The 26,506-nt window shown below is 41.3% G+C and overlaps 2 protein-coding genes across 3 annotated transcripts in view; one reads left to right on the top strand and one right to left on the bottom strand.

Moving 5' to 3' along the window:
* The window catches only part of UNC50 (unc-50 inner nuclear membrane RNA binding protein), a 9,694-nt gene extending 279 nt beyond the window's left edge, over positions 1–9,415 (top strand). For both annotated transcript variants that reach the window (XM_040267642.1, XM_040267641.1), the window contains exons 2-6: positions 995–1,278; positions 2,696–2,816; positions 6,550–6,689; positions 6,778–6,879; positions 8,246–9,415. In XM_040267642.1, coding sequence (XP_040123576.1) covers positions 999–1,278; positions 2,696–2,816; positions 6,550–6,689; positions 6,778–6,879; positions 8,246–8,382 — 780 coding nt within the window. In that variant the 5' untranslated portion in view covers positions 995–998 and the 3' untranslated portion in view covers positions 8,383–9,415. The remainder of the gene's footprint in view (positions 1–994; positions 1,279–2,695; positions 2,817–6,549; positions 6,690–6,777; positions 6,880–8,245) is intronic.
* A 726-nt stretch (positions 9,416–10,141) lies between these two features.
* MGAT4A (alpha-1,3-mannosyl-glycoprotein 4-beta-N-acetylglucosaminyltransferase A) overlaps positions 10,142–26,506 on the bottom strand; it is a 126,097-nt gene continuing 109,732 nt past the window's right edge. Inside the window, exons 12-15 of the mRNA XM_040267639.1 lie at positions 26,237–26,315; positions 25,370–25,436; positions 16,341–16,453; positions 10,142–16,199 (exon numbers count right to left, since the gene is read on the bottom strand). Coding sequence (XP_040123573.1) covers positions 16,173–16,199; positions 16,341–16,453; positions 25,370–25,436; positions 26,237–26,315 — 286 coding nt within the window. The 3' untranslated portion in view covers positions 10,142–16,172. The remainder of the gene's footprint in view (positions 16,200–16,340; positions 16,454–25,369; positions 25,437–26,236; positions 26,316–26,506) is intronic.

Below are 26,506 nucleotides of genomic sequence, written 5' to 3' on the forward strand. Positions count from 1 at the left end.
ACCCGGCCCTGGAGTGACCGCGCCCGGGTCCGGCTGCTCGGCCTGCGGTGGGGCTGCCAGACACCATCGCGGAGGCTGGTTACAGCCGAATTTCAGATAACAGCGAATGATGTCTGCATAGCTGTGGGTCTCACGCAGTGTTTCGGACCTGCTTATATTACAAATTATTGTTGTATCTGCGATGCAGTTGTAACTGGACGTCCTGTGTTTTTATGCTCAGTCTGGCCGCCTTACCGGAGGCCCCGAGCCGGCGGGGAGCAGCTGGCGTCCTGGAGGCCTGGGGAGTGGAGCCCGACACTGGGCTGCCGGGGTGGGACATGGAGGCCGGACGATGACCAGCGCCTCCCTGGCTTCAGACTGGTTGGACTGGACCCCCACGCTGTCGTTCCCCTGATGAACTATTCAGGAAGTAAAACACTATGCGTTTGAGTTTTGCCTTGTTTTTACATTCCATGCTAGTGAACGAGTTGCTTGTTGGTGAGGCGCTGATGGACTTGTGTGATAAGCCATTTACTTTACGTCGTCGGGAACATCGTTTCTGTTTGGCTTCAGCAAAGGCTTTTCCTTAAAGTCTTGATTGTTAGCACAGATGACAGGTGGACTTTTGATTCAGACTGCCTGAGTTCAAATTTTTGCTCCATCACTATCTCTGCTTTTGGAGAAGGGGTGGGAAGAGGTGGGGAGAGGTGGAACAGATCTGAGGATTGACAGAAATTAAGTACAGAGAATAGGTGGACCTTGTAAAAGCGTTATTATGAAGGTTCAGAAGGCCACGGGGCAGCCCTTTCCTGAAGTGCAATAGGCAGTTCTCCAGCTCCCAAATCAGCCTCAAAACCAAATTTACTCTCTTTTGAGTCCCGCCTCTTCTCAGGGCTTGGGGCCAAAATGTAAGGTGACTTCTCTCCTAAATAACTCACAAGAGGGGTGCTAGAGGCTGGCAGTTTCTTCTGATGATTTGTATTAATAATATAAATTTTTCCTCCCTTCTGTCTAGGAAGATGTTACCAAGTACTTCGGTGACTTCCCCAGGGCAGGGGAATGGAGTGTTGAGTTCCAGGGATGCAGCCAGACATACAGCGGGAGCAAAACGCTACAAATACCTGAGGAGGCTTTTCCGTTTCCGGCAGATGGACTTTGAGTTTGCTGCCTGGCAGATGCTCTACCTGTTCACTTCCCCACAGAGAGTTTATAGAAACTTTCACTATAGGAAGCAGACGAAAGATCAGTGGGCCAGGGATGACCCGGCTTTCTTGGTCCTGTTAAGTATCTGGCTCTGTGGTAAGTGTTTATCTGCAGGAGAGTTGAGAAATCAGTTGACTGTTTCAGGTTGGACTTGTCATTTGGAGAATCCTGTTGTCAGCGTGTTATGGGTCATAATTTGGGGTTCTCTGAAGCCGTTGTCTTCCTTTCTGAAGTCTCCAAAATCTCCTCACAGGAAAGAGAGTGGTATTCTTCCTGACTTTAAAGGTCCCAAGCAGATGCCAGAGGAAACTGGTTCCTCGGAACTTGAAAAAGCACAGGACAGAGTCACTCCATGTCTTTCAACTGCCGTGATAAATACGTAGGGCTTCCCTGGTGCTTCAGACGGTGAAGAATCTGCCTGCAGTGCTGGAGACCTGAGTTCGATCCCTGGGTCAGGAAGATCCCCTGCAGAAGGAAATGGCTACCCACTCCAGTATTCTTGCCTGGAGAATTCCATGGACAGAGGAGCCTGGTGGGCTACAGTCCGTGGGGTCACAAAAGAATCAGATACAACCAAGCGATTAACACTTTGACATTTTTCATAAATTCATTGATACCCAAATGCAAACTTAATATGAAAAAGGACTACTGAGATTGGAAATTACCTTTCGCCCTTAGGCTGATCCAGGGCTTCCCTGGTGTCTCAGTTGGTAAATAACCTGCCTGCAGTGCAGAAGACCCATGTTCGATCTCTGGGTCGGGAAGATCCCCTGGAGGAGGGCATGGCAACCCACTCCAGTGTTCTTGCCTGGAGAATCCCATGGACAGAGCAGCCTGGTGGGCTACCATCCATGGGGTCACAAAGAGTCAGACACGACTGAGGGACTAACCCTTTCACTTCTCACTTTCATCAGGCCGATCCAGAGTGAGGGTTCTGAAAGTACTAATGTGATCTTGAGAAACTGCTTTAAGTTCTCCAATAGTGCAGTGAAAGGGTCTGAACCACTTTTAGTGTGTCAATCATGTCTGACTTTTTGTGACCCCTTGGACTGTAGCCTTCCAGTCTCCTCTGTCCCTGAAATTCACCAGGCAAGAATACGGGAGTGGGTAGCCATTTCCTTCTCCAGAGGATCTTCCTGAGCCAGGAGTCAAACCTGGGTCTCCTGCATTGCAGGCAGGTTCTTTACAATCTAAGCCACCAGGGAAGCCCACCTCTAACTGGGTTTAAACACGTGAGTGCCTTCTCAGTAGTGGTCGTATTCTGAATGCTGGGGCTACCCTGGTGAATCAGATACACAGGGGCCTCCGCAGTAAACGTCAGGTATCTCAGTGGTAGTTGTGTGTTCCAGGGCCATCTGCATTTCTTAATCAGTCACATCTATTAAGATAGCTTAGGGGTTTTGTTTACATACCCGCATCCCATTTTGGAGTGGGCATCTGAAAGGCAGAAACTGACCTGTATGCTTAGAATCTAGCAAAGTGCCTGAATGCATCTTATAAATCTTTCTTGCAGTGTCCACGATAGGATTTGGCTTTGTGCTGGACATGGGGTTTTTTGAGACGATAAAGCTGCTCCTTTGGGTGGTATTCATAGACTGTGTAGGCGTCGGTCTTCTCATATCAACCTTAATGTGGTGAGTACAGAAGCTTTTGGTTTTTCAGATGCTACTATAGAGCCTCCCTCCCTCCCTCTGTTTGCTTCAGAGAGTAGCTGATGGAAATGGAAACTATACGAACTGAAAGCACTGATTTTGTCCACCAGGATTACCATAACTCATTCTCCTGTGTTGGCACCTAGAGCAGAAAATACTCTTCAGGGGATGGTCCACTTTGTCAAACTGCACCAAATAAGTGAATTGAAGTCATGATTATGTTGTATTAACAAAATCCCTGATTTTGCAAAAATGTTTCACAGACAGTTCTGCTGAAGTTGTCTGGATGACGGCACAGTATTCCCCTGCCTTGGTCAGCAGCTCATTTCTCGATGGGGAAGATGTGGAGGGTTATGTCATGGAATCTTACTTTGAATCTTTGACATAGATGAAGCACGTGAAAAAGGATTGTTTTGGTTAAGCTTCCTTCCTGCTGAAACACATGAGCAGGTTTTATTTGACTGAGTTCTCAGTCTGACTCTCTCTGGGTTTGCTGTACCAGTACCAGTGTGCCGAGTATCAATTTGGCGTTTGGTGTTTTGATGGGTGCTCTTGTGTGGTTGGCGGAAGGGGTGCTCTTATGTGGTGAGCTCAGCTGGTGGGGGCTGTTGTGTATCAGAGAAAACACTGGAACCTGAGTTGCAGAGAGACCTGGGTTCAAATGCCAGCTCAGCCATGTACCCTGTCCTTGGAAGTTAATTATCTATTTGTGAGGTATTTGAAAAGCTTGTACTATGAAAAGCACCTATACAGTCTGTGCTCAATAAATGGTAGCTGTTAACATTTTGAGCAAGATTGTGAGATGCTGACCTCTGATGATACCAACTTGTTATTTTGCTTTGTAACTCCTGACCAATCCAATAGGTTTTGTATGTGCTGGGTAGTCAGAAAATGCAATGCACCAGTAATATAAAATTCTAAGTGAAAGTCGCTCAGTCATGTCTGACTCTTTGCGACCCCATAGATCCCATAGTCTGTGGAATTCTCCAGGCCAGAATACGGGAGTGGGTAGCCTTTTCCTTCTCCAGGGGATCTTCCCAACCCAGGGATCAAACCCAGGTCTCTTGCATTGCAGGTGGATTCTTTACCACCTGAGCCACAAGATAAATTCTAAAATCTGACCTAAAAAGGATACTGCTAACTAAGATGGCAAATAGATGGGGAACAGTGGGCGACTTTATTTTGGGGGCTCCAAAATCACTACAGATGGTGATTGTAGCCATGAAATTAAAAGACGCTTACTCATTGGAAGGAAAGTTATGACCAACCTAGACAGCATATTAAAAGGCAGAGACATTACTTTGCCAACAGAGGTCCATCTAGTCAAGGCTATGGTTTTTCCAGTAGTTATGTATGGATGTGAGAGTTGGACTAAAAAGAAAGCTGAGCACCGAAGAATTGATGCTTTTGAACTGTGGTGTTGGAGAAGACTCTTGAGAGTCCCTTGGACTGCAAGGAGATCCAACCAGTCCATTCTAAAGGAGATCAGTCCTGGGTGTTCATTGGAAGGACTGATGTTGAAGCTGAAACTCCAATACTGTGGCCACCTGATGTGAAGTGCTGACTCATTTGAAAGATTGAGGGCAGGAGGAGGAGGGGACAACAGAGGATGAGATGGTTGGATGGCATCACCAACTCAATGGACATGAGTTTGGGTAGGCTCTGGGAGTTTGTGATGGACAGGGAGGCCTGGCGTGCTGCAGTCCATGGGGTTGCAAAGAGTCGGACACGACTGAGCGACTGAACTGAGCTAATGAAAAATCTGACTGGAGGAGGAGGAGCTGGAGAGAGTGGTGAGGCTGGGTGCAATTGTGTGTTCTGCGTTTGAGCAGAGGAAGCCCAGACTAGTGTGGTGATTCTAAAAGTAGAGGGTGGTAGGGAAGAGGGGGAGCCCAGGGCCTCTAGGGTGGCCTGCAGGCTGTGGGCTGCGGGTGCCAGTGCATTCCACGTGGGACATGCTGAGTACAGGAGACTTGTTGATAATGAAATAAAGGTTCATTAGACACTGGGGGAGGGAACTTGGAGGCTGCAGCAGTCTGGCCAAAATGAGGATGTGACTGGCATTCTTAATGTGAAGGTGGGAGGGGAGGACTCAGCTGTCTTTGAGCTCTCCCGGGAGGAGTATCAGTGTTCTAGAGGTGAGACCTGGATGAAGGCTAGAAGCCTGGGAAACACCTGTTTAAGGGCTGAGCAGAGGGGTGGGGGCAGCAGCAGGACCACTGAATGGGAACCCTTGGATGGTGAGCTAAACGCTTCTTACTCTGTTCATTTTATAGCATAGTCTTGGCTCAAGTGGAAGGTGTTTTGCTAAGTTCCAATTTGTTCTAGCAAAGCACTCGGATCTTGACATTTTCAGACAGTTGAGTATAGGACTATTTTATTAGTACTATAACACCTCTCGTTTCTTTTTCTGTTTTTATTTCCACTGTAGGCATAGCATTTTTCTTAATGGTATCCTTGAAATCACATGTAGAAGCCACCATCGAATTTCCATAACTTTACAATTCTTTTTGTTCTTTTCCTTTGAAGACCTGTTTGTTACCTGGATGTCTGCCTTTTCATTTATTCGTCATTTAAAGGAACCATGAGGCCATGCTGTGGAACAGAGGCATGAGCTTGAGTGATTGTTCAAGCTGTGGCTGGAGATGTCTCTGGCCACTCTTTCCTTACTGGTTCCTCCGGATTCGCTGAACTTTCCACAGCGGGGCGAGGGTTGGTGGGGGGTAAATGACCCTAGTCTTAGGCTGCAGACCTGTTCTCTGTTCACTCTAGGTGATCTCACTCAAGTTCATGGCTTTTAACACCATCTGCACACATGAATCTCTATATCCCCTGTGTGGACTGCTCCTCTAAGCTTCTAGACCTTCTTTCTATGTTTCTTTCTTCTTCACCGTAACAGGGCCAGGTCCAAACCCCTGGGCTCTCCCTTCCTGCACTCAGATCGCTCTTGGTGCAGCTGCTCCTGCCTCGGCGGCACCGCCGTCTTTCTCTGTTTTAAGGCAGCAGTCTCTCAGCTCTCCTTGACTAATCTTTTCTTCTGGCACTCACTGTGTCGTACTCCACTCTCGCTGTTCGGGCCTCCCAGCTCTAGTTGCCCCCAGGCCAGCCTCTCATCTCCTCCTCGCAGTGACCTCCCTCCTGCCTCTTCGCTTCCATTCTTGTCCCCAGGGTCTGTTCTCAGACCGCAGCCAAAGGAACCCTGTCAAAACAGTAAGCCAAACGTCCTTTTTGGGAACTCCACAGTGACTTCTTATTCCACCAAGAGTAGAAGCCAAATGTCTGACAGTGGCCGCAGGTCTGTAAGATGCTGCTCTTTTTTCTTCTCCCATTTCACTCCCTGCCGTCTTCTCACCTGTTGCAGGCACTCTGAGCCCCTCCCCAACCCATGCTCAAGACTCCTCCCTGCTCAGAAGGCGCTGCCCCAGGGGTTCCCATCGCTGCCCCTGGTTCTTTGCCCAGATGTCACTCTCTTGGGACTCTCGTCATGGCTGACATGTCACCTTTGCAGCCCCTGCCCTTCTGTCCTGCTCAGTTTTTGCCTAGGGCCATCTGACTGTGTTGTTGTCAGTCCACTCCCACTAGATTGAAGGCAGAAGTTTGTTTACCACCATATCTCCAGTGTATGGAATAATGCTTGAGCTATGGAAGATAGTCAGTAAATATGCATGGGGTTAATTTTATTGAATAATGAAAGAAATGTTATCTTTTTTTTCAGGTTTATCTCCAATAAGTATTTAGTGAAACGGCAGAGCAGAGACTATGATGTGGAGTGGGGCTATGCCTTCGATGTGCATCTGAATGCTTTTTATCCTCTCTTGGTCATTCTGCATTTTATACAGCTTTTTTTCATCAACCGTAAGTAGCAGTTTCTTCTAAACTTGTCATCAGAAAGTCTTCATTGTATCCACTGAAAAAAGATTCATTGTCCGTGTCTCTTCGGCAGATGTCATCCTAACAGACACATTTATTGGATATTTAGTTGGAAATACCTTATGGTTGGTTGCCGTTGGCTACTATATCTATGTAACTTTCTTAGGATACAGTGGTAAGTAATTGATTTTTCTGGTTGACAGCACTACAGGGAGGGGAGAAGTTGTAACAGTAATACAGTGAGCTTTTATGAAGCTGGCACTGTCGCTGGTGTTTTACATAAATTCTTCCAGTTAATCTTGAGTTATATGATACACGTTTACTATGCCTCATTTTTCAAATGAGGAGACAAGCCCAGAAGATTAAGTAATTTAACCATGGTCCCATAGCTCCAAAGTGACATAGCTGGTACATAACAAACTTTATAATTTCAAGGAACCATGTTAAACCATCCTGATGCTCTCCAGGTTTCTTGCAGGAACCCATGACGAGTTTCTTTTCTCCGAGGTTTTTGGGTTCTGGGTTACCAGCAGTCAGTCAGATGAGGAAAGGGTTGGGTCCAGTGTATGGGCATGTTTAAAACCTTTGCCATATTTTCTGTTTTATGATTGGGGGACAATTCTGAAATACTCTTCATTTTGTAAACATCTGTGTTGGTTCCAGGCCACCTGCTGGACTGGAGAAGCCTAGGGGTGGGAGGTACTGTGGATAATCACAGAAGATCAAGCCCAGCTTCTGTTGCACTCAGAATATGTTTATAAATTCATTATTCAATCCTACTATCGGTTCGTCTTTCATAGTATGAATGAAAACCATATTTATTTTTCTTCATGTAAAGAAATGACTGCTATTAAGAGTTAAATTTAGAGATTTTATGATTTGTTAGTGTTATGTATTATAGCCCTTTCCTTTATTGTCCCTCTAGAAGACTGGAATCTTACTGTAAACATAAGTTACTTGGACTCACATGTGACTGATTCCACTGGTCAGAGTCCCCTTGACTTTGTCAGGAACCACTTGCTGCCCCTCCTCCAAATTGTAACACCTCATTTTGGGCATTGGGGAGGTCCTGTCTCTCGTTTGGGGGAGGTGGAAGTGGATTTTGGATCACTGTCCTGGTAACTCCCTACAATTTAGAAGATTCTTTGGGCACAGCTCAGTTTCAGTTTGGGGACTACCTGTATGAGAAATACTTAGATTTGAATGCATGGGGTATGGACCCACTAACAGGAAGCCACAAGTGAGAAAGAAAGAAACACAGGTATCTGGGGGTGGGTTTTATATTTGAGAGCTTCATTTCTTTCCTAAAGTCTGGGATACTGGTTGAGAGCTCACGTTCTCAAAGTGGAGGTATAACACTCCCTCGGTTGGGAAATCTCAAACAGCTGAAAGCTGTTTTTCTCCTATAACGTCATCCATGTCTGCTGGTACATTAAGATGGGAAGCTTCTGAAACATCACAGGTTTCAATTCACCACTTGATCCATGAATAACTGGCGATATTGACTGTCACCCTTAACCTGAATCCTGGCCCTTTTCCAGCACTGCCATTTTTGAAAAACACGGTGATCCTTCTCTACCCGTTTGCGCCTCTCATCCTGCTCTACGGACTCTCACTAGCCCTGGGCTGGAACTTCACCCACACGCTCTGCTCCTTCTACAAGTACAGAGTGAAGTGAGCCAGGGGGCCCCTTACATCTGAGCAGCAGCAACAGTATCGGTGAGGTGGTGATTTCCTGTGAAACCTGTAAATAAACTATCATTGTAGATATCTTAAAGGTACAAAGTTTGCAAATTTGAAGAACTATAAATATTAATAGTACATTCCTTAAAACTGATTAAATGTACATTTCTACAATAAATATTTTTTAAACTAAAGTGTTACCTTTTATTCATAAATATTTGCACACAGAATGATACACAAAGTACTAAGGCTATGAAGAAAATAAAAAGGTAAAACTTTTTAACATAAATTATTTTTGAAGGCGTATCCACATATGTGTGCCATCCCCTCCCCAGCTATTACTGACAAGGTACAGAGTCACCCCCATTTCTAACAGGCTGCATTTTAAACTTTTATATAAGCCACAGGGTCGTAATTTAAGCTTTAAAAGTCTCCTTAGGAATCACTGAACTACAGGCTGTAAATGTCACTAATAGCCATTATTTATGCAAAAAAAAAAAAAGATACCCAATTGAAGACTGCCCCAGAAGCTCTTCTTACTCTGGGTGCTGCATATCACACTTAAGGTGGGAGTGAACCTCTGTGTAACACTGATACACATGGTCTTAACAACGAAGGCTTTTTTTTTTCTTTAAAGACTTTCCAAAACACACAGATCTACTATTGTTTTCTAACAGAAAATAGTCCCAGGAAGCTGTTCTGTATCAGTGTTAAAACTATAATAATAAAAAAGCCTGGTACTCATGAAGTTTTACCTGTTTTTTATTAGAAGGAGTCTTGAATTCAACATGGCTTTTTAAACTTCTTTATTTCAAATACACATGAACAGCTGTGGCACAGAGAAACAGTGATGAAGGCACAGTCAACAGGACCAGTTATCAGGTTTGCAGTTTTAGCAGCAAATTAGAAAATAAATAATCTGCCTTTGAAAATCCAACAGGACCTAAAATATTACTACAGTTATTACCAATCCGACCAATGAAGATGTTATAAGGAAACTATGTACAATGTATTTTGGGGAGGGGGAGGGGGAAACATTGGTACAACCCGGAAAAGCAGTTCTTCAGGCAGCTTCTCCCAGGGGTGCTTCCAGAAACACCCCCAATCACAAAGACAGCCTTTCCAAACGAAGTTTGTTCTCAAGGAGAAATGCTTTAGTCTTTCATCCCATAAATGAAACAATGGTTACATTTAATCAGCTGATCTCTAAAATCTTTCTTAGAAAACACAACCGACTACACTGAAAATGTCATATCTGCTGGCAGTGCATCTTACAGTACCGTCGACCCCGGCCATCATTAAGGCTCAGAGACTATGTCTTCAAAAGGTATTTTCACCCAAATTTCAGCAAGCGGAGCATTTCGAACAAATAATGGAATGCTTATCAAACTCAAGTACCAAATCTTTTTGATTCCAGGGCAATTTGCTAATCACTAATGCTGTGAATTAGCCTTCCTCGAGTCCAAGAGTATGGAATGTTCCCCACAACAGACAGTCCTTATTCTAGAACAGTTTTAGCACCACAGTTCCTAACGTTTTTCCACACAAACTGTTTCCAGTCCAACACTCAGTTTACGTGTTTTGAAAGACATCTAAATTGCCCACTCATGCTCTGAAGCTCCAGCCCTTTCTGGTTTGTTCCTCTGGAAATGCTCTAGCTAGCACCCTAACAGGTGAAGCGAGTGTTTCAGGTAAGAAGAGTCAAGTTTCTGTATAGATACAGATGATACAGGTATATAACTATAAAAAATGCCTTTTTTAGTAATATTCTTGTAGTGGTCTCTTCAGCACTGTAGGTTCACATACATTGAAGAAATGAAGCATATTAGTTATGCCATATATATGTTAAGATTAATAATTAAAGATGCACAATTCTCAAAGAAAATCTCACACTAAACAGTGCTCCATAGCTTGGAAATGTTTCCTTTTCTTTAGGACTTCAGATACGATTATGACTCAAATCTCTTGACTTTTTGATAACTTTAGCCTCTCATTTTCTTTCTTTTCATTCAACTTTTCTTATATCAGGGCTATGGCAATATAGTCAAAGAAGCACAAAAAATATGGATAAACCAAAATTAAACTTCAGCAATTAACAGTTTGGGAGCAAAAGTATTTTGGAAAATAAATGTGAATTACAAAACTTTGCTTAGCACATACAGGATTTGATCTGTGCTTAGATTATAAAGTAATACAGAGTAGAGTATTTGATCTCTACACAAAGGCATACTTTTTTTCCTCTTAATAGCTTATTTAAAATAGCACTGTTCATTCTTAATAATAACTGACAGAACAATCAAAATCAACATAAAGTGACGCTGATTCCAGGAAAAATATGCCTTACTGGATCCTGCTCCTGCAAAGTCATGCTAGCAATTCCTTTATGAAACGTGCTACTAAGCTGTTGCAAGTTTTTGCCAACAACCTTCCCATGAAAATTAACTGAGGTCTTCGGGAAAGAATCCCAGATGAGACTTGGATATATAATCTGGTAGGACAAGACTTTATTCATGTGTTTATGAAGAAATAACCCAAATACGTGTAAAAAAATGAAACGAACACTTACACCATACACAATAAACAAACTCAAAATGGATTAAAGATTTAAATGTAAGGCCAGAAACCATAAAGCTTTTACAGGAAAACATACATGGTACACTCTTCGACATACATCACAGCAAGATTCTCTGTTACCCACCTCTGAGAGTAATAGAAATAAAAATAAAAGTAAACAAATGGGACTTAATTAAAAGCTTTTGCATGGCAGAGGAAACAATAAACAAGATTAAAAGACAACCCTCAGAATGGGAGAAAATAAAATAATAAGCAAAACAACTGACAAAGGATTAATCTCCAAAAGATACAAGCAGCTCATGTAGCTCAAAAACAGGAAAACAACCCAATCAAAAAATGGACGGATGACCTAAGCAGACATTTCTCAGAAAACATACAGATGGCCAGCACACATGAAAAGATGCTCAGGATAGCTCATTATTAATGCAAATCAGAACTACAAGGAAGTATCACCTCATGCCACTCAGGAACGGTCATCAGTAAAAAACCTACAAACAATGAATGCTGGAGAAGATCTGGAGAAAAGGGAACGCTCTTGGCACTGTTGGTGGGAATGTAAACTGATACAGCTAGTAATGCAATTCCTGGAAAAACTAGGAACAGAACTACCATGACCCAACAATCCCAGTACTGGGCATATAGCCTGAGAAAACCATAAATGAAAGAGACATGTGTAATCCCAATGTTCATTGCAGCACTTTTTACAATAGCTAGGACATGGAAGCAACTTAGATGTCCATCAACAGATGAATGGATAAAGAAATTGTGGTACATATATACAGTGGAATACTACTCAGCTGTTAAATAAAAAAGTGTACATCTGAGTCAGTCCTAGAGATGGATCTATTATACAGAGTGAAGTAAGTCAAAAAGAGACAAATATTGTATATTAACACATGCACATGGAATCTGGAAAGACGGTACTGATGATCCTATTTGCAGGGCAGCAATGGAGATGCAGACATAGAGAACAGATCTGTGAACACAGTTGGGGAAGGAGAGGTGGGACGGACTGAGAGAATAGCATGGAAATGTACATTACCGTACGTAAAACAACAAGTGAGAATTTGCTGTATGACTCAGGAAACAACCCAGTGCTCTGTGACAACCTAGTGGGATAGAGTGGGAGGGGGTTTCCGAAGGGAGGGGGCATATGTTTACCTGTGGCTGATTCATGCTCATGTATGGCAGAAACCAATACAATATTGTAAAGCAGTTATCCTCCAATTTAAAAAATAAAATACACCAGAAGGAATCAAGTAGGAAGACTTTTCTGCCTCACCTCTTTTAAATATCATATTCATTTTCTATTACTGCATTAAATCATGGCAAATTTAAAAGCTTAAGACAATACCCATTTATTATCTCACAGGTCTGTAAGCCAGAAGTCCAGGCAGACAGGACTGTGCTCTCTGCTCAAGGTCTCACAAGGCTGGAATCCGGGTGCTGGTGGGGACCAGGCTCTTGGCTGCTGAAGCAGAGTCCATCTGCAGACTCCTTCAGATTGCTGGCTGAGTTCAGTTCCTGTGGCTGCAGGACTGCACTTTCCATTCCCTTGGCTGCTGGCTGGGGCCTCTCAGCTCCTTAAGAGGCATTTCTCCTCATGTGGCTGCCCCCATCTGAAACCAGCCATGGTGTCTCAAGTCCTCCTGCTTTGAATCTCTGACTTCTGCTGACAGCCTGAGAAAACTCAGGGCCCACATGATTTGGTTAGCTGTTCCCAGATAATCTCCCTTTTGCTGTACAACATAATTATGGATAATACTCACAGGTTTCACATACACTCAAAATCTACAAAGTCACTGGGGGTCATCCGCAGAAGTCTGGCTGCTACAAATACACACTGCTATCAATTAGAGCAATCTTTCCAAACACGCTGTTTGCATATAATCACACTTGGCTCCGCGGACAGCACTGTTAGCAGACAATTTTTTCATCACTAGGACACATTTAAGAGACGACTTCACAGCACTGTTGACGTTTTTCTAATTATTTACTGATGCAATTGTTGATCTAAAAAAGCTATAAAAGACATCTCCAACAGTTGAATTAACCTATACACACATGTCTAGAGCCTGCGTGCTAAATAATCCACGTGCATTCATGTTTTCCAAAGCTTGTCAATCAAGCTTTGGAACCTCAACTTCAAGTTGTAGATCTTACTGGACTCCAATAGCAGAGACAGTGAATGCCACCAAGAACGCATGAGACTGAGAGCAAAGAATTCAGAACTGGATCTCAGACACCTGGAAATGGGTCCTCAACTTTCTCTTCTCCCCGCAAATACTCATCATCATTTATACTAGGACATATTCTGCATGTCTGCTTTCAGCTTCATGATTGCAACTCATTATTCTGAATTCTAAAATGTTCATATTAGCACTCTTGACACAGTGCTGTCCTATAGAATTTTCTGGGATGATGGAGACGTTCTATATCTGTGCTGTTTGATCCAGTGGCCACCAGCCATAGGGAGGGCCAATGTGACTACAGAGCTGAATGTTTTATTAATTTAAGTAGCTGCCCAGTGTCCAGTGGCTACTGTAGAGGACAGCAGAGCTCCAGAGACACCATGCCAAAGACACACAGAAAAGTAAAATTAGTCCCACCACTTGACACACTTTTCCCCACTCCCCCTTTGGGCAAAAGTGGTTCAGCATCCATTCAAGGTCAAGTATTTACTTCCTCTCTGTCCAGATTCCCTGATCTTCTGTCCCAATACTTCAGTCCCTAACATGATTCTTAAGGGCAACCACTAGAACTGCCTGTCCTTGGCAAGCTTCTAATTGTCTAGTGGAAATCAGGGGAGGAGAGCTCAGCAAACAAGAGGCTCCATGGACAGCTGTACAGCAGGGGATGGACGGGAAGCATGACGTACACGTTTGCCCACAGGAGCTTGACATTTGGTCAGAGTGAGTGCACGTCTGTGCACACACACACCCCACAAACAGAAACTAGACAGTTGAGACCATGTGTGTGTGCGCGCGCGTGCGTGCAAGTGTGTGGCAAGGACAGCAGCTGAAGAGAGTTCAGGAAAAGGAAGAGGAGTGTGGGCTGGCAGAGTTGGTCCCCTCCCCCAGACCCTGCCTGGGTACCTGCCATGTGTCAGGCAGTGTTCTGGGCTCCATGAGGCACTGGTAACAAATTCACAGGAAGAACGGGATGCACAAGGGGGTCCTTGAAAGATAAGATGTGGCTAAAACTCTTCTCAGGAACAGGAGGGATGATCTAATAAGTTTTCACCCTCAGCTCTGCAGAGCTGCTTGGATAAGGCTCAGTCTCAAGACATACACCCTGACAAAGGGCCAGGAACTGCAGTTACTATCACCTCCTTGGACTCTCAGAGCATGGCCTTTCTTCCTCAAGTCAGAGTCCACTTCTCTTGGGAAGCAGAGAAACAAGGGGGTTCTAAACCCACCTCTAGATTTTTACCTCCTGACACTTAGTTGTTAGAGCAGCAATTTAGAATGTGAAGCTGGTTCCAATGTTTTATAATGAGAGGCTATGCTTTTCCAGTGAAATTTCCCTGCCAGGCACTGGGTCAAGGAGAGTTGAGAAGAAAAGGTAAATTAAAGAAAATATGAAATAAATTTTAAAAATCTTGAGGAAAATGTTTAACTGGACTTTGACATAAAAATAATCATTGTTGGCAACATGTAACTTTTAAATCAAGAACCATTCAAGTAATGGAAAAAATTGTACCCTATCTGTGTTTTCCATCCTTTTTCACTGCATGACCCTGTACAGAAAATAAGGCTGTTTGAAAGCTATTTGTTCAGCCTGCTGGGTATTACAGGTGACACTTCTCCAAGCTAAAGGCAACCAGCTAGAACCTCCAGCGCCCAAGGCCTCAGCCATGGGCTATTCTGAAAGCCCAGAGGATTTAACCTCTGCACACCTGTAACTGCCTGCAACCCACCTGAGGACGCCACAGTGATTGGGAACTGATGTTGATAATTCATAATTTTGTAAAAGACTTCTGTTAAGATCACTGACTGCTAAGGCTGATAATATTTTTGTCTACAGTAGTGACATCATGTGGAATTGCAGGTTTAAGAGTAATAAATACTCTTTGGATGTGAATTTACTTACAAGCTCATACTGCAACAGAATAAATTATTTTGAAAAACAGACACCTGTTACAATACCCTTCACCAAAAACCCACCATTACAATCACATTTTTCTTTAAAATTAAACCAATTGTGACTCATACAACAGCATTACCTAGAAAACATTTTGTCAGAACTCAGAATGAGTGCAGATATAAAAGCATCAAGAGAAAATGGATCTAATTCATGGATTTTAGACAAAGATTAATACAGAAAGAAGAGTTTGTCATTTTACATATCAGAGGAAATGTAATGACTTCAGTGTGTGGTAATTTGGGTAGAAATGCATCACCCTTGCACATTAAAATTTATCAGACTAAATTTTTTGTGGCTATACACCATACATAGTATAGTAAAATAACCCTCAAGGACATTGGTCTTTAAAATCCTGGCTTTAAGGAATGACAAACGACTTTGAAAATATTTTGCTCAGAATCATTGTGATTATAAAAGTACTTCAGTTAGGAAATCAATCTAGAATCATTCTTAAATGGCAGTGCATTTGAAAAATGGCATTAACTTGTAATGTTTGCATTTCCAAAGAAAAATATAGAAAGAACTTAAAAAAGCAAGGTAACTGGTTTTCAAAAAAAGTATTGATTCAAAAATTTACTGCACAAAAATATGTACTTCTTAAGTATTTCTAATAAATTAACTCCATAACATTTTATGTATATTTATATATTTATATATATAATCCCTGATCATCTATAAAAGAGGGTCTATAATACTAAAATAAATGAACTTCAAAAGTACCCCCTTCATAAAATGTATTTAACATTAATTTTTCTCAAATTTAATGAATGTAACAATATGTACAACTCTTATGTATTAGTATAATACCAAAATAGTACAAGTCATATTAACAGGCTGTCATAACTGTAAAACGTTTGAGTTAAAACTGGAGGACAGCTTAGATTCAAAGGAATACAATTATCCGTGGGAGATTCATTTTCCAAGTGGAAATATGACAATCATTTATCTACAGTAGATTTCACGAGAGGTAGAATTCAAGTTACCAAAAAAAAAGGTACGTGCTCAGCTGTCTTTAATCAACAAATTCACAGGGGAAAAAATGTGTTGGTTTCTTAGTAGAGATGGTCAGTTTGTGACTTTTTTAATATGGATCTGAAATACAAGATAGTGAACAGCATGATATGGCAATCAATTTTCAATTCGAAAAAAACCTTAAGAATGAAATCCAAATGTTGTAAAAAAAAAAAAAAAGGAGAATCTAAGCTGTTTCACTGATTTAATGTATTGTCTTACCTCATTAAGAATGGCCCAAACAGCAGAATTCTGAATAACTGAAAGTCGGAAGGCTGAAATGGGGTTTAGGTTGGGATCCACCATCCCTTCCGCAATACCGTTTTCAAATTTCCCTGCAAAGGAAAAATCAACACTTGCTGGGGTAAGAGTGAAACAAGCACAAACAATCACTGACTTAAAGCAGGGAAGGAAAACACCAAAAAAATATTTCCATAGATGTTTTTACACAAAGGATGGGTGAATCTGTTTTCTTCCTACTACCTTTATTCCAGGTTTAAATGTTTCACAAAGTAGTACTTGCTTTAAACCATGAGCAGCAACCTATTTAATAGGCAGAGCTACACATTTTCTTATTGCAAATTTTTAAAAAGTAAATATATTTATTCTGACTAACACAATATATTTATATTTATATATATTGTGAATTTAAATATATTGTGAATATATTTATAGTTGAATATATAATATATAGTTGAGTATATTTATTCAACTAACACAAGTTTTTAGTAAAATATGACTTACAAGCCTTACAAAACATACTCCTTACCATCTCTCAGTCTACTTTGAGGATTGAGTCAATAGTAACAAATTTCACTGCTTAATTAGACACACACACAATGGTTGGCCTTGAGTGATTTCCAAGGTCAAATCTAGGAGGAATTAAGAGATGATACATCCTCAAGGCAGGTCTAATATAAAACTCCATTATAAATGACAAGCTCATAAAGCTCTCCTGTAAGGATAAGGACCAAGACCTTCTAGAAAAGATAATAAGCTCTCTATTCTACTTTTCTTGCTGTGAGGAAACAGCAAGGAAACAAAACAAAAACACTGTTGAAAAAGTGTCAGAAAAATGGTTGTTCTGAGTCACACTGCTCTAAGCCAGAGATTGGCAAACTTCCTAAAATAGCAGATAGTAAATATTTTAGGCTTTGTGAGTCAAGAGGGCATTTGATAATATCACACAGGTACTTGTATAGGAAAAGAGAAAAACTAATTTCCATAAAATTTTTATTGATGAAATTCAAATTTTCAACTAAGTATTTTATCTTTTATTTTTATTTATTTTGAAATTCAAAATAACTCAGTATCTTTTTTTTAATTAACTGGGACTCAAATTCAATGTTCCTTATTAAAATTGATCACAAATATTAATCTGTTAATGTGGATCTATAATGAGGCTTCTTTTTATGAAGACATTTACTTTTCAATTTAAAATATTTTTCTCAATCCATATTTATTTACTATTAAACATTTGTGCAACACTCTTTGGTAAAGTAAAAAAAAGTCCTGAAATAATCTGTATAGCATTAAAAGATATGGCTTATCCACTGACTTTTAAAAAAAACTTTTTATTTTAGAGTATAGCTGATAAACAATGTTGTGATCTCTTCAGGTGAACAGCAAAAGGACTCAGCCATACATATACATATATCCACTCTTCCCCAGACTCTCCTCCCCTCCAAACTGCCACATAACATATGAGATTTTGATATATCTTGAAGCTTTCCTTTCACACAGCCTAAATAAGATACTGCCAAATAATGTTACTAATCCATAAGCACAAGATTTAATGGAGCATATCCATGACTTGGAAGGTATCTGCGTCAAATTCTATTAAGAGTCTTTTCTTCAAAAGATATCTACCTTATCATAACATTACAGATGAATCACTTCCAATCAAAGGTTAGGTGGAACCTCCTCAATTAGCTTGATATTTCCTGCAGTTTGGTGTCACCAAAGTGACTTGAATGAAATATAAGTTTTACACATAAGAACTGTTTTATTTTAATAATTTTAGGTTGAATTCACTAAGAAACATTATCAGGTCTGAAGCAAAAACTTATTTTCAAAAAGATAACCATAGTCGAAGGCACTCAAAAACTTTCTCACTTGGAAAATTTTCAATTCTTATTCCAGAGCTTAAAAATAAATAAATAAAATTTTATCACTGCTAAGCCCCAGAACTGCTGTTTGGTAGGGCAAGTCAGAATATTCAGTTCTTATTTCTGACAAAAATTCACAGAACTGATGTTGATGAAGTCAATGAGAGTGAATAAAATTCACTGGCAATACTACTAGTTCAATAAATTAATCATACATGACAGATTCAAACACTCTGTAAAACATCTATCGACACATAGTAAGATAACCATGGGCTTGAAACACCTTATGGCTTTTTAAAACTTTTCATTTTACATTTATAGCTGATTAACCATGCTGTGATGGTTTCAGGTGCACAGCAGAACAACTCAGCCATACATATACATGTATCCATTCTCTCCCAAACTCCCCTCCCATCCAGGTTGCCGCCTAACAATGAGCAGAGTTCCATATGCGATACAGTGGGTCTTTGTTGGTTACCCATTTAAACACAGCAGTAAACACTTAGTTTCACAAGCTTTGTAACTCTGTCCATCAAACCCTTCTCCTACACAAACATCATTTTCACCACCATTCACTGCAACACATCCTAGCAGATTCCGCTTCAGGCTGTACAAATTTTGTCTTCTCGACTTGCTTGAAAACACTCTTGCCTGCCCTTGTTCTCTACAGACTATTCGCAGAGGCCAGTTCTTCAGTCACTTCAAACCTGGCATTGACTCCAAATAGCAAGGCAGCAGTTGTTAACAGATAAGGCAGTAGTATCTATCAACTCAAGCCAAAAAAAAAAAAAACTACTCAAATAATTTGCTTGCCTTTTGATTACTGACATTGCTCTCAAGGTCCTCAACTCCTCAATCAAGTTATTACTGAAAGTCTAATGGTCTGAAATAAGATTATTTTCTGTGTACACGTATCTCTGGCTGTTACAGCTAAACACTGGTGAATGGATTTCTTGCTTGCTAACATGTGAGCCACTTTGGTTACAGCCTCATTAGAATCTTTTATTTTTGTGAAGAAACTCTCAGTGAGGAGATGTATTTTAAACTTTCTAGTTTTTCTGACCATTGCTTTCCTGTGAGCTAGGGATATTGTTCTGAGTGGTCACTTTGGTAACATACTCTTTAGTACAGTTCCTTTACAGAGTCAACACAATGATGTACCATCTAACTTTGTAAAAAGAACCCATATTCATCAAAATCCACTCTCTTGTTTTTACCTGAAGGGTAATTACTGGTAATTTTTTTTTAAATGTCAAAATTGAGTGATGTGTGTGGCACATCAAACCCTGCCAAACTGTAAGGCATCAGTGCTATTGGTAGTACACTGAGCAGCAACTCAAAGCAATGGGAGCACCACCTCCATCTCTTTGGCAACTGCTCGCTTATCTCTGCTGCTGTAGCAAAAAGACACACACAGACAACACAGAAACAAATGAGCGTGGCTATGTTCTAAACAAACCATTCATGGGCACTGAAATGGGAATGTTTTCTAATTTTTACATATCATGACATAGTACTATTCTTATTTTTTTCAACCACTTAACAATGAGAATAAACAATGAAAAAAGTTTCAACATTCTTTGCTCACAGGCCATTCAAACAAGCAGCTTAACCCTTGTGCTGTTAAATGATGTGTCAATTCTCAAGTCTCAAAACATAATGACCAGGCTCAAAATAAGATAAGACACACTTAAGTTGAAAACCATACAGGTAAAGTTTATACTCATTTTCTTGAATAATCATGTCTATTCTTGCTTTTAATTTTTATTTTATACTGGAGTATAGTTTTTGGGTTTCCCAGGTGGTGCTAGTGGTAAAGAACCCACCCACCAACACAGGAGATGTAAAAGATGAGGGTTTGATCCCTGGGCTGGGAAGATCTCCTGAAGGAGAGCACAGCAGTCCACTCCAGTATTCTTGCCTGGAGAATCCCACAGACAAAGGAGCCTGGCGGGCTACAGTCCACAGGTTCACAGAGAGTCGGACACGACTGAAGCAACGTAGCACGCAAGCCTAGTTGATTTACAGTGTTCAGGAGCACAGCAGAGGGATTCAATTACACATTTACATATATCATTTGCACAGGAAATATTCAACATATGAACTTCCTAAGTAATGTTTTTATTAAAAATTATTAATATTTGTTTCATAAAAGTATGTCCATAGAATTGATGCTGTTGGAGAAGACTCCTGAGAGTGCCTTGGACTGCAAGGAAATCCAACCAGTCCATGCTAAAGGAGATCAGCCCTGGGTGTTCTTTGGAAGGAATGATGCTGAAGCTGAAACTCCAGTACTTTGGCCACCTCATGCGAAGAGCTGACTCACTGGAAAAGACTCTGACGCTGGGAGGGATTGGGGGCAGGAGGAGAAGGGGACGACAGAGGATGAGATGGCTGGATGGCATCAGCAACTCAATGGACGTGAGTGTGAGTGAAATCTGGGAGTTGGTGATGGACAGGGAGGCTTGGTGTGCTGCGATTCATGGGGTCGCAAAGAGTCGGACATGACTGAGCGACTGAACTGACTGAACTGTTTTGTATGCTACAAAAACAGTACTATTTAATATTTAGTTAGGAAGTGGATTCAGGGCTGAAAAGTACTGTGGAACTTGAAATATTTTATGAGATATCTGAATCTGTCACCTGATGAGTTCATTTAATTAGAAAAATAATTAGTAAATGATAAGACTGGCTTCATTAAAACCCTCTCACCTAGCAATTTATACTGAAGAAATACTCTAGCATGTGCAGAAAGCATATACAGACTGCAGCAAAAATTGCAAACGATTTTAGTAGCAATGATTAGCAGACTGACTAATTAAATTAGGACATGCTAATACAAGGGAATATTAGGCAGCCAATTAAAAGAATGAAGAAAGAATAGAGAGAATGAAGTAAAGTTGTAGATGATGAAGTTGTGAGTTACTTCCATTTCTAAGCATACACTGGAGAGAAAGTCTAGTACACGTGCATAAGTTTTTAGACCAGCAAAAAGATGAAGACAAACTTTATGACCAAACAGAACAGACAGTAATGTAATCATCTCTGGAGATCTATCCAGCAGTGAAAATAAATGATCCATAGATACACAGATCCACATGGTTGAATCTCACAATGGTAAGAGACAAAAAATTGTAGATTACAGAATGACAATCATTTATATTTTGAAATAAGTATGCATTATTCAGGGGTATATTACATGTATATTAAAAGCATAGATGGAAACAGTAACCAAAAAATTTAGGATAGTAGTTACCTTTTTTTTTTTTCTTTTAACTTTTCAGCTATACCCTACGGCATATGGATCTTAATTCCCTGGCCAGGGAACGAACCTGTTCCCACTTCACTGGAAGGCAGAGTTTTTTTTTTTTTTTTTAATTACTTTTTATTGAGTATAGTTGCTTTACAATGTTGTGTTAGTTTCTACTGTACAGCAAAGTGAACCAATTGCACATATACATACATCCCGTCTTCTGGGGATTTCCTTCACGTTTAGGCCATCGGAGAGCACTGAGTAGAGTTCCTTGTACTATACTGTAGGTTCTCATTGTCTATTTTATACATCGTATCAATAGTGTTTATGTGTCAATCCCAATCTCCCAGTTCATCCTACATGCCCCCAATTTATTTAATCTTAATTACCTCTTGAAAAGTTGTACCTCCAAATCTAGTCACATGGATGCTAGAGCTTCAGCATATGAATTTGATGCAGGGCCACAATTCAGCTGATAGCACTACCCAAACCAAAAATTATTAGGCACCTCCATATGCGTTAGTCTCTTGGAAGGCAGCCATGATCAGCCTCTCCCTTGGCCACTGCTGCAGTTCCAGCCACCTGCTTACTCATAATCCTCAATGGAAGACAAATAATAGGAACACCCATCGGTAAATATTTTCTGAAGTGAAGATTGAGAAACTTTGCTCTTCATAACGTGTGGGACTTTTTTGACCTTTGGATTTGTAATAAGTATTTTGACAACTGAAGTAAATGTCTTGCTTACTGCTGGCCTCCTGGTTCTGTTCTACATAGTTGTGAACCAGACCAGCTCATTTCTCAAACATGGCAGATACACAAATTTGCTTTACTCTTTCTCATTTGCTAAAATTCCAATTTGTTCATGGACAACAGTTTGTATGATATGTCACACATGGATTTCAACAAACATGGATATTCACGTGTGCCAGATTCTCCAAGAGGCAGTAGGAAGACAAATCAGTAGCAGTTTCAGCCCTTGGAATCACTCTTTAGGTACTTCTAGGACTCTGCGGGTGGCACAGCTGGTGAAGAATCCGCATGCCAGTGCATGGAAGGCAGAGTTTTAACCGCTGGATGGCCAGGAAAGTCCCAAGAGGATTCTTATTACCTATCTCTTTCTCTGGTTCTCTCTGTCATGACCTACTGTATGGGCTACAGTTTAGCTTGAATGTAGCTACCAGTTTCCTCCCAATTGTTTACCATAAATCTCCATCATATTCCACAGCACCCTTGAGCGTGAACTTCCCCAAGCTCTGTTCCAAGTCAGTCCCCTTAGGGCGAGCTACGGAGCTCCTTGTTCTGATGGGCTGCCTCTCCCCTGGAGCACACCTCGGCAGCACTGCTCAGGATCCCTGGCAAGGACAGCAGCTGGGGGAAAGTGACACTCCTGCTGTTCAAGCAGAGGTGTACAACCTCTGGGTTGCAGCAGTAGCCCTTCATATCCTGCTGACTTCTCCCAGCATGAGGGGCCCAGTGGGCAGGGAGAGGCAATGGGGACCAAGAATTCATGCCCTGCCAGGCCTGCAACGAAACTTTGCCCTGGGAATGGAGGTGGGATGGAGGAAGGGACCCTCAGGCCTCCAAGGGTCCGGAGAGAACTTCTGCAAGGGAGCTGGGGTTGGGCACGGGGAGATGACAGGTGCTGGTGGCCTGCCTTTCCTGGTGAGATGCCTTCGCCCTGGAGCAGGAACTGGCAGGAGGCAGACTCAGCAATCATGGCTGGACAAGCAGAAAGGAGCTTCTGTGTCACTGAGCTTGGCCAGAGTAGGCAATGGTCAGAGCTCCAATGCCATAAACTGTTTTTTTTTTTTTTTAGATTTTTTGATGTGGACCATTTTAAAAATAAAGTCTTTTATTGAAATCTGTAACAATACTGCTTCTGTTTTATGTTTCCATTTTTTAGCCAAAAGGCATGTGGAATCTTAGCTTCCTGACCAAGGATCGAACCTTTATTCCCCTGCAATGGAAGGTGACATCTTAACTGCTGGAACAACAAGGAAGTCCCTCTAATGCCACAGACTCTTAATGTTTTTACTGAGATTCAGATGTTATAAGTAAATGGTTCCCCATTTGCTGTGCTTTTATGAAAAGTAACTGTTACCAGTTATGGTAGACTCACTAGAAGAAGGTCTGTGAAGCCCCTCACACACTATTCCACTAAAGCATGCTTCTTAAGGGAGCAGATTTTTTTATATTCAGTTGAAAAAAAAAATCAGTTGCTTTTGCTTCTGATGCATGCTTTTGTTCTACAAGTTCCTAGGTCTCATCGCCCAACAGTTCTCTTCTGGTTCTAAATATGTATGAGTTGATGTTTTAGATGGCCATTACCTTCAAATTACTGCCAAAGACATTTAATCATAAATGTCTCTATTTTCTATGCTACTTTCATAACCTAGAACATTCTCAGAAATTAAATAACTGACAGGTAATAGGGTTAATAAATGTCTCACATACACAGCTAATTTTATGAACATTTCTAGAGTGGGCTAAAATATAACCCAAATATAAAAATAATTAAACTCATCAATCCACTAAAATGACATAGAAATTAGTCAGGCTTATTGCACAAACCTTGTAGCAAAAACTGAGTGATATTCACTGAACATAACGCTGCTGGAGGGCTTCCCTGATGGCTCAGTGGTAAAGAATCCACCTGTCAGTGCAGGAGATGCGGGTTTGATCCCTGGTCCAGGAAGATCCCACATGCCCCAGAGCAACTAAGCCCGTGTGCCACAACCACTGAGCCTGTGCTCTCGAGCCCGGGAACTGCAACTACTGAGCCCACGCACCCTAGAGCCCGTGTTCCACAACAAGAGCATCCACCACAATGAGAAGCCCACACATTGCAGCTAGAGAGCAGCGCCCACTCTCTACAGCCAGAGAAAAGCCCCCACAGCAACAAAGACCCTGCTGCTGCTGCTAAGTCGCCCCAGTCATGTCTGACTCTGTGTGACCCCACAGACGGCAGCCCACCAGGCCCCCCCGTCCCCGGGATTCTCCAGGCAAAACACTGCGGTGGGTTGCCATTGCCTTGTCCAATGCAGGAGACCCAGGTTCGATCTCTGGGTTGGGAAGATCCGCTGGAGAGGAAATGGCTACCCACTCCAGTATTCTTGCCTAGGAGATCTCATGGACAGAAGAGTCTGGCAGGCTACGGTCCATAGGGTCGCAAGAGTCGGACATGACTTAGCAACTGAACAGCAACAACTCTATAGCTGATTGTGTTAGGTACCTAGACTAACTTTGTTGGACTTAACGAACAAATTGGACTTAGGAACGCACTCTCAGAATAGAACTCATGCACATGTAGGGGCCTTAATGCAGATATTTTATGCTAATGGACACTAAAGGGGTGTGGGATTTCAGGGTGTCTCCCAAGGTTAGACCAGGCACCTAGATGAACACTGATGGCACAAACCATGGTGATCAATAAAGAAATGTCCGTACTACAGACACCCAGGGTAGATGGCCAAGTGGCCTCCAGGAAGCTTTTCAACGGGTACCTCAGTAGAGCCTTAAAGCTCAGGAGGGAGGCAGGGCTAAAGGCATGGATTCTGGCCCTCGGGTATTGTTGAGACCACGAGAGGAGCCTGCTAAGGGCATCCAGTATGAGCCTGCAGAAGGCAGCTGAAGATGGATTACCTGCCAGTGACAGCAATGAAACAGGAGAGAGAGAGAAAGAGGAACCAGGAAATGAACCATTGCTCTGAAATCCCAGTTAGGTCAAGATAACAATAAAAGAATGTACTAGAACATAAGAACAATACAAAGAGTACACTGGTGTATATAATCCTAAACCTGCTTAACATCTGAAAAGAACTTAAAATTACTTTAGGACTAGGTTCAGAAAAGGAAAGGACATTTTCCCAGTGTAAAGTGAGTCTCACCTATTCTGAAATAACCGTCTTCTAATCGTTTGTCTTTGGTTTCTTTGCTGATTTCCAAACCTTCACTCTAAAACAGAACAAAGACATGAATAATTACTTCTATTTAAAGTAAATCTAAGTCATCAATCCATTTTATAAACAAAAAAGTGACATCTGTGGCAGAGCTACCTCTGAAGAGAAAATGCCATTTCAGTCTTGAACCTCAAAAGGCTTATTAATGTTAAGTGCTCTTGTCTTAAACCATCATCTGACTCTGTATATAATATACTGGGGCTAGGAATTTTAGATTTTAATTATTTCCCAATTTAGATCAATTTAATAGAATGCAATTTTCTATTAAAAACAGAAGTAAAGAACTATGTGTTAACTAGAAAGATGTTAAACATCCCTTGTGAAAGTCACTCAGTCGTGTCTGACTCTGTGACCCCATGGACTGGTAGCCCGCCAGGCTTCTCTGTTCATGGGATTCTCCAGGCAGGACTACTGGAGTGGATTGCCATCTCCTTCTCCAAAGCATTCCTAAAAGACCAATAATTTTCTGTACTACTCAACAGGCACTGAAACTACATGGTATTTTGGGATTCAAAATACAAACAGCAAGTAAGCATTAACATCAAATAATGATTCATTTATTTTCCCAGTACAAATGTCCAAGTAATCTCCCAATCGGAAACAAAATAAAGGCTCTTTCTATGAATAAGGCAAACAGGACAATATACTAGGTGTTTCATAGTTCCCAAGAATCAGTATGACTCACCACCAAGATCCTGCAATCATGAAAATTTTCTTTCATAAGCAAGAAGAGCCTCAAATCAAGTCTATCAGTATTAGTTCTCAAAGGAGACTGAGGGGGAAACATAGTCATACCTTCAAAGGCAAAACTTCCACAGTTGTGTTGAGCAGAATATCCCCTGGATGTTCCTGGTTGCCACTATGGAACAAATAACTGGAAAGACAAACATAAAAATAAGAATATGAATCAGATTTGACAAAGATTCAGGAAGATGGCCTTTACCTTAGCATAAGGTTGACACTAGAATTTGTAACTACACATCATGTGTTCTGAATAGCTGCATGGATATTAAAAAACTAAGGAGGATACTCCTCTGTCAGAGGGGCATGCTTGCTGCTAACATA

This window comes from Oryx dammah, unplaced genomic scaffold, assembly GCF_014754425.2.
Source record: "Oryx dammah isolate SB20612 unplaced genomic scaffold, SCBI_Odam_1.1 HiC_scaffold_25, whole genome shotgun sequence".
Lineage (NCBI taxonomy): Eukaryota > Metazoa > Chordata > Mammalia > Artiodactyla > Bovidae > Oryx > Oryx dammah.